Source organism: Cucurbita moschata, unplaced genomic scaffold (genome assembly GCF_002738365.1).
Source record: "Cucurbita moschata cultivar Rifu unplaced genomic scaffold, Cmos_1.0 Cmo_Scf00013, whole genome shotgun sequence".
Taxonomy (NCBI): Eukaryota; Viridiplantae; Streptophyta; class Magnoliopsida; order Cucurbitales; family Cucurbitaceae; genus Cucurbita; species Cucurbita moschata.
This window is the reverse complement of record NW_019268529.1, coordinates 4,895,622-4,903,900: the sequence shown is the minus strand read 5'-3', so window position 1 is coordinate 4,903,900 and position 8,279 is coordinate 4,895,622. Positions and strand designations below refer to the sequence as shown.

Here is an 8,279-nt window from a genome sequence, read left to right as displayed (position 1 = left end):
AAAAAAAAAAAAAAAAAAAAAAAAAAAAAAAAAAAAAAAAAAAAAAAAAAAAAAACTATCAAACTAAAACATTCGGGATTTAACATGTCTAAGTTTGAAAACAAGAGATTTTCAGTTACCATTGAGAGAGCCTGAGATTTTTATCCTGAGACTTTCGACATAGGTACGTCACGCCATTATTCTGTGTCTAATGGAGCTTATGCCTTTGGTAGAAGCTTTCCAACCTTGCCACGCCATCTTCAATGGCGCAACGCTCCATCCCAAAGCTGAAGCGCAGCCAATTCTTCAACCCAACGGCAACCCCTGCAGCCATTCATGTCTTTAATTACTTACCTCAACTCCATTCAAATTCAAGTTAATTGAAAGCACTGCACTTAAATGGTGGTGGAAGTAATATGAAAATAATAATAAATGGGAGGAGCATATAATAAAAGCAAGCACACGATACCTATGATTATAATAAAATATCAAATATGATATATATGATAAACTATAATTCAGGATTAAATATCCTTAATACGTTGATTACCTGGGAGAATCACCACAGATTCTTCCCTCGCCACCTTGCTGCAGAACTCTACGTCGTCGCGGATCCCTTCAAGTTGTTCAAGATTCAGCTTCACCTGTTTCAAATGAAAATTTGAACATTAAAGAAAATGAGACAGAGCCCTGTTGTTGTATGTTCTTTAATGGTGGTACCATTGCAAGCATTGATCCTTCTGGTTTGTTTGGGCAAGTGAAACAAGGGATCTCGTTGATCTTTTCATATAAAATATCTGCATTTGTTTTCAGTGAATCAAGAAGACTTGAAACAAATTCATCGCTGGTTTTCGCTAGAATTTGTGGAACTGCTCCCTGATTACAGCAATGAACAAGATCGTGGATTGTTAGTTATAATGTCAAGGTTCTAATATATATATATATAGTCCTCCATTCGTAGAGCACCTGGATGCAGGTTGCGGGAGGGGGGATAATTTCCTTATAGTTCTCAATGCTCTCCAGAATCTGCTAACAACAAGATATGTGTGATATCCAAGAATATGAAGACTAATGGGAAAAAGTGTTAGGATCCCACTCGATCTAGAGATCGATGAACACATAGATAGAATAGAGAGAATTTCAAGAAGAGACAATACAAAAATGGGGTCCAGCGTCGTACTCGCAGGCACTCATTCCTTTCTCTAATCAATGTGGGACCCAACCAAATCCAAGGGCTAGTGTCCTTGTTGGCACACCGCCTCGTGTCTACCCCCTTCGGAGAAGAGTGACACTGACACTCATTCTTTTTTCCAATTGATGTGGGACCCCACAAAATCCAGGGGCTAGTGTCTTTGTTGTCACACCGCCTCATGTCTACCCTCTTCGAGGAAGAGCCTCCTCGTTGACACATCGTCCGGTGTTTAGCTTTGATATCATTTGTAATGGCCCAAGCCCACCACTAGCCGATATTGTCATTGTCCTCTTTGGGCTTTCCCTCAAGGCTTTAAAACGAGTCTGGTAGGGAAAGGTTTCCACACCTTTATAAAGGGTGTTTCGTTCTCCTCTCCAATCAATGTCGGATTCTCACACACATATAGTCATCTACTATATATAACTAGATATAGCGTTTTATTATGACCATCTCATTTACCATATGTATAACCATCGACTAAACTATAAATAAGCAGCAAAGTCCGTAATCTAACGAGAAAAGAAGAGAATTTGAACAAACCCCATGTTTTTTCAGGATGCCATTAGGATCAGTAGTCAAAATCCAACCCAATCTCCAACCAGGAACAGACCATTTCTTTGATAGAGATCCAAGGGTTAGCACCGGCGCAATGGACCCAAACTCGCCCATTGGCACAAAGGGCTTCTTCCCAAACACCATGTGTGCATAAACTTCATCAGAGATCACAAAAATCCCAAGTTTCCTTGCTGTTTCTGCAATCTAAATTCAACAACCACAAGAACAAGCTTTGAAGGAACTACGGATAATCTGAATCAACATTGGTTATAAGCTATTATTTACCTCTTTGAGATGCTGGGATGTGTAGACACTGCCGCAAGGGTTGTTGGGATTGATGATAACTATGGCGACAGTGTTGTTGTCTGCTAGAGCTTGGACAGCTTGAAGGTCAACCTCCCAGTTGTTTTGTGGTATGAGATTAAAATTGCGAACTTCAAGGCCTCCAAAAATTGCTCTCGTTTCATAATGTGGGAATGCTGGTCTAGGAATCAGGATGTTGGCACCAGGGCGAGTTAGTACAGATATTATGATTTCAATGGCTTGTAAGCAACCGGCAGTGAGAAATACTTCATCAGAGGATAACTGATATGGCAGACTCTTGGAGAAATACTCCGCCAGTGCCCTGTTCTTCACAAAATATCATGTTCAACCCTTGTCATAAACAAAGCCCTTCAATTCCAAATACAAAACTAGTTGATATTATCGGTCCATTTTGAATATAAACTCCATTTTGAATATAAACTCTTGTGACTTTACTTTTGAACTCATACCAATGGAGATGTACTCCTTACTTATAAACCCATGATCATCTCCTTAATTAGTCGATGAAGGACACCCCTCCCAACCATCCTACCTTTAAACAAAGTACACCATAGAGCCTCCCCTGAGGCCTATGAAGTCCTCGATCAGTCTCCTCGACTCCTTTTCTCTAGAGCCCTCGAACAAAGTACACCTTTTGTTCGACACTTGAGGATTCTATTGACACAGCAAAGTTAAGGACATGACTCTGATACTATGTTAGAAATCACAACTCTCCACAATGGTTTGATATTGTCCGCTTTGAGTATAAAGTCTCGTGGCTTTACTTTTAGTTTTCCCATACCGTCTCATACCAATAGAGATGTATTCCTTATTTATAAACCCACGATCCACCTCTTAATTAATTAGCCGACGTGGGACACCCCTCCCAACAATTCTCACCATAATAGTCGAGCTTAGATATCAGAAATCATTTCCATAAACGAAAGTTCTGAATCCATTGACAAAGATAAGAACTTTGTCTGCAACGTTAATGGAATAGACCTCTCGAAGCGTGCTGGTTCTGCAAGCCATGCATACTATAAAAGATGCTTTATTCATGATTTCGTGGAAGGCCCATTTCAAATTTTTACACGTTTTCTTTCTACTGTTCTGTGTTTAAGATGAAATTGAGGCATTTTTGTTGTTGTTTACGATACCGATAGGAGTGCATGCAGGCAGCCCCAAGTGGTTGAAGAATCTGGATGAGTATCTAATCGAGCATGGCTTATTCACGCCACGAGACTAAAATAAAAAATAGACGTGTCGGGATTAATGAATAGTATTTTAATGAAATCGAACTTAAAGTTGAACTCTAAGTTTCACAGGACACCAATCATTCATAAAATTAACACTTCAATCTAGGACCATTAATTCTCTTGTGTGGGTGTTACTTTTCTCTCAACATTTACACGTAGACAAAACAACAACCGATACTTTCTCCAAATCAAAAATATGGAGTTAGGGGAAAGATTTCTCTACTTAACCAAAAAGCTAGAGAATATATTCTCTATCTCCGTTCCTATCCAGCTTAATATATACTAAAATTAAAATATAAAATTACTTTATTTTATATATATATATATATAATTTTTTTTTATATAGATGAAAACTATATTATAATATTGAAATTCGCTATATTGTAATATTGAAATTTAAATTTTTAAAAATTACGTCCCTAGATATTATATTATGTTTTTATTTATTTATTTATTAAGATGTTTAAATTTTTTAAATAAAATTTATTAAAAAAAAAAAAGAAAAATTAACCATTAAAAATATATTCTTTAAAGGAATATATTTTTAAAAAATATATTAAAAAAATAAACAAAGTATAAGTGAAAAATTTTACAAAAATGAAAATTGAAACAGGTGTGGGATTTAGAGGCTTATAAATGGATTGGGTTAGATTAAAAAAATCTTTTAAAATAATTTGAAATTTCTGAGTTAGATTGAATTGGTGATTTAAAGTGAATTGGTGATTTAAAGAACGTTCACAATTCAATCTAATTCAATCCAACATTTTGACATCAAATTATTTGAAATAATTTAAATTATATAAAGAGAAATTCGAAATAATTTATATTATATTAAGAGAAATTCTTATCTATGTATTGAAATTATATTAATAACTAAAATCTAATAAATTTAAATTCGATAGAAGCAAAAAATAATAATAATAATAAAATATAAAATAATAAAAAATAAAAGTGTGTGAACCCACGTGTGGAAAATAATTTTCGATTTTCAACTCAAAAAAAAAAAACCAATAGAACTTTTACCGTTTAAGTTTGTTGGAGTTTGTTATGTTCTTATGAACACTGGTAATGGTTAGAAGAGGGACATCTCTAAAGTTGTTAGAATGGGAAAGAAATTACAGAGAAAACAGAAACAGAGAAGCAGAAGGGATGGTAATAGCAAGTAAAAAGGAGAATGAAAGAACGAGTTACCTCCTGGCGGGAAGAAGGCCCTGCGTGGAAGGATACGAGTTGAACTTCCAGGATCGAACAGCATCAACTAGGGCTTCAACAATGGCAGAAGAAGTCCGAAAGCTGGGGAAGCCAGAAGGATCCGCATGCCCAAAACCAATCACCGGACGATCATCCTCACTATTCAGATACCTAGAGATCTGATTCAGACTACCGCGGACTGTAACCGACGATTTATTCATCTCCTCGCTCCCCTCGATGTTCCACCGCTGCCTTCCGTTCATCTCCATCCCTCTCTTATCTCTTCCTCACTCTCAGAAGGAATCTATGCGAATTTATAGGAATGCAGGCGGAGACGACGACGGAACCGGTGGATGGTGGGGCCGTAGATGAGACAGATTACAAAATGCTTTGTGGCAGCAGCTGCAAGGGGCTTTTCAATCGGGCCAAGAAAAGTGTGGGAACGGTGGAGAAGTTATTAAGCGTCAAATATGATCTGATTGGAATTCTTAATCCAACGGCTGAGAATTTAACAGCGTCGCATTTTCAAATAAATAAATAAATAATTGGTTCCCACTGCATTGCTAGTGACAAAAATGGATTAGTTCATAGAATATTATAATGGAAAGTGGGGCTTAGTGTGATGATTTCACTTCAATTTTTCCTTTTAATTTAATCCTCATATTATCCCTAATAAATGAAATTTCTCCCAACTTTTTTTTATATAAAAAAAAAAACAAAATAAAACCGTCCATGTGTCTTTTTCTTTTTGTCGTTGTATAAAATATTTGGAGGTACGAGATTTGAACTAAAAATATTTCGTCGAGAATTCACAGGATGTCCCAAGATTATGAGCGACATATGGACTCCATTTCGATGAGATGATCGAGTGAGCTGTGATGACCAATAACACACCTTAACTTGAGATGACATCAAGACATATGGGTCATGTTGATTGGGAACCAAGATGATAAGATGAGATGCGACGTTGCATTGAAAGATCTTGGCTCCGAGAGAGACAAGGTCGAACTAAATGACTTGGCCTAGTGTATAGGTAAGTCGGCTATGTCGCAAACGATTGAACATGCACGCACAAACCTGAATATTCGGTTAACAAAGACAAACTCTGTTTAAGGACCAACAAAGCTACGAAATCAGGGAGATTTGAGTTCCTCTTAAGACTGATCGTGAGCATGTCTATATGGAGATTGGTTTACACTGTCTCCATATCAAAATGGGAGCATTCCCTATATAGCGACAATTGGAGGGGAGTATTATACAAAATTCAATGAGCATCATGATGCAATTATTTAGGAAAAAGAAGGTTAACTTAACAATTAAGGTCTTAAATACAATAAACCCTTTAGGTAGAATCTTACCCGATCAAACTATACAACATTGAAAGTTCAAGAATCATATTAGATCAATTTTTCCTAATCTTTTTTCATATATATTTATTGCAAATAAAGAACGAAACTCAAACCTACAAAGTCAGAGAAGAGTTAGGAGTGTCTAAACCGCTAATCTATGTTATATTTGTGAAAGAGTGTATATCATTAATTATGCAATTATTTAAGAAAAAGGAGATTAACTTAACAATTAAGGCCTTAAATATGGAAAAAAGCTTAGGTGGAATCACACGAGATCTAGCGGACAAAATTAAAAGTTTAAGAACGGTATTAGATCAATTTTCCCTACCATGTTTTCAGATATTTTTATCGCAAATAAAGAACGAAACTCAAATCTACAAAGTCAAAGAAGAATTAGGAGTGACTAAACTGCTAATCTATGTTCATACCCGCAAAGAGTACATATTTAAATCTCTGACCTCTTGGTACGAAGTTGTTCAAATGGGCTTATTTAATATATTAACCAAAGCTGAAAAAAACTTTAGAACAGAAGTACTACTAGAGGATTTACCAACCTATCATCTCTGTTTTGGGTATTATTTCAAATCTTATGTGATTGAATCAAGCTTGAGTGCCTCTAACATGCCTTTGGCAGAAGGCTTTGAGCCTCCGAATGCCTTCTTTAAGTGCTTCGATATCAATGGCAAAAGATATTCGTAACCAGTTCTTCAACCCAACCGCAGCGCCTGGATTTATAATATAAAGGCCTTATAGTTAAACTGATGCTTGCTTAAGTTTCTGCAACAAAACTGAAGAAGTTTCATTGTAGAGCCTTACCAGGAAGGATAATGACAGATTCCTCTTTAGCCAACTGAACACAGAACTCACAATCATCTTCAATGCCTTCCAGAAGAGACAGATCAAGTTTCACCTGCAAGCAAAAGCGGAAATGGAATTGTTTTGTTAAACTGTAAAGTTCTTAGTGTCGAGTATTATTGAGAGAAATAGTCCCACATTGGCTAAGTAAGAGGAAAATCATGGATTTATAAGTAAGGAATACTATCTCCATTGGCATAAGGCGTTTTGGAGAAACCAAAAGCAAAGCCATGAGAGCTTATGCTCAAAGTGGACAATATCATATCATTATGGAGATTCGTGATTCCAAATAACACTTAGATGATCACAGGCATGATCAGTTAACAAAGATGCTAGAAATACGCATACAGAATTGAACATGAACATGAACACGAACACGAACACGAACGCATGAAGACTTCCAATAGTTGGAACTCTATGTGGTGGTTGATCATAAAAGACATGGAAGACATGTTGAGAAATAATGTTGGTTTTGGTCTTACTATCATAAACATGGAGCCTTCTGGTTTTTTGGGACAACTGATGCAGGGGATTTCCTGAACTCCCTCATAACAAGTATCTACAGCCTCTCTCAGCATGTTGTTTATTCTGGAGAAGAAATCATCCTTCGTTGTCTCTAAAATTTGAGGAATGGCTGCCTGATAAACGCACATAACAGATTACAAACCAAGGGAGTTTTTGTTGACGTCTCAATTGCTTGTAACAAACCTGAATGAATGTTGCAGGAACCATTGTGAAAGTGATATAGCTCTTGATGCGCTCAACAATCTAAGCAAATATAAGGTCGAGAAAACAGATGAACACAGGCAACAAGAAGATTATGATTCTTTCCCATGAAGAAATATGATAAAGAAAGAAATCCGACCCTAGATTGATGAAGAATCCCATGTGGGTCATTAAGAACAATCCAACCAAATCGCCATCCAGGCACAACCCATTTCTTAGATATTGATCCGAGAGTAACAACAGGAGCAATTGATGAAAATGCTCCCATTGGGACAAATGGGTTACAGCCAAAAGTGAGATTGGCATAAACTTCATCAGAGATTACCATAATCCCAAGTTTACTAGCTGTTTCTGCAATCTAAAAGGAAACAAACCATAAGAACTTCACTCCTTATTTTATTCTTTGATCAAATTATCAGGTAGAAAATGGATAGACTAACCTTCTGCAGATGTTCTCTAGAGTAAACGCTCCCGCATGGATTTCCTGGATTGATGATGACCAACGCAACAGTTCTCTCATCTGCTAGAGCTTCAACAGCATCGAGGTCGACTTCCCAATTCCTTTCAGGAAGAAGATTGAAATGGCGAGTTTCAATATGAGCGAAATCAGCTCGCATCTCATAGATTGGGAACCCAGGCCTTGGAAGCAAGACATTGGCGCCTGGGCCACAGAAAGATAGAGCCGTTAATACGGTTTGAATTCCTTGTACACACCCAGCTGTTAGATAAACATCATCTGCCGACAAACTATACGGAAGATCACGAGATAGATGAACGGCAACCGCCCTGAAATCACCGTTTCGTAGTCGATTAATTCAACTAATCGACACCAATCTACAATCCAACTCAAACAATAAAAAAAAAAAAAAAAAA

General features: G+C 36.8%; 2 protein-coding genes across 3 annotated transcripts in view; both read right to left on the bottom strand.

Moving 5' to 3' along the window:
- Positions 1-108: 108 nt before the first annotated feature.
- On the bottom strand, positions 109-4,902 carry LOC111451744 (tyrosine aminotransferase-like). Of its 2 annotated transcripts, none has more exons than XM_023092281.1 (7): positions 4,477-4,902; positions 2,012-2,351; positions 1,712-1,930; positions 946-1,005; positions 700-855; positions 527-623; positions 109-300 (listed from the first exon to the last, which is right to left on the bottom strand). In XM_023092281.1, the coding sequence occupies exons 1-7, from the start codon at positions 4,743-4,745 to the stop codon at positions 188-190; spliced, it is 1,254 nt and encodes a 417-aa protein (XP_022948049.1). In that variant the 5' UTR covers positions 4,746-4,902; the 3' UTR covers positions 109-187. The 2 variants fall into 2 exon arrangements, with proteins under 2 accessions (XP_022948049.1, XP_022948048.1); XM_023092280.1 differs by having other exon boundaries at positions 109-303; positions 530-623; positions 4,477-4,901.
- Positions 4,903-6,134: 1,232 nt separating this feature from the next.
- Positions 6,135-8,279, bottom strand: part of LOC111451743 (tyrosine aminotransferase-like) — a 2,955-nt gene continuing 810 nt past the window's right edge. The window contains exons 2-7 of the mRNA XM_023092279.1: positions 7,847-8,192; positions 7,546-7,764; positions 7,389-7,448; positions 7,163-7,318; positions 6,642-6,735; positions 6,135-6,550 (exon numbers count right to left, since the gene is read on the bottom strand). Coding sequence (XP_022948047.1) covers positions 6,426-6,550; positions 6,642-6,735; positions 7,163-7,318; positions 7,389-7,448; positions 7,546-7,764; positions 7,847-8,192 — 1,000 coding nt within the window. The 3' untranslated portion in view covers positions 6,135-6,425. The remainder of the gene's footprint in view (positions 6,551-6,641; positions 6,736-7,162; positions 7,319-7,388; positions 7,449-7,545; positions 7,765-7,846; positions 8,193-8,279) is intronic.

Coding starts and splice junctions, on each gene's coding strand:
- LOC111451744 (XM_023092281.1), bottom strand. CDS start 4,745: ATGGAGATGAACGGAAGGCAGCGGTGGAACATCGAGGGGAGCGAGGAG. Junction 2,352..4,476: donor GGCCTTCTTCCCGCCAGGAG/GTAACTCGTTCT, acceptor TGTGAAGAACAG/GGCACTGGCGGAGTATTTCT. Junction 624..699: donor AAGGATCAATGCTTGCAATG/GTACCACCATTA, acceptor CATTTGAAACAG/GTGAAGCTGAATCTTGAACA.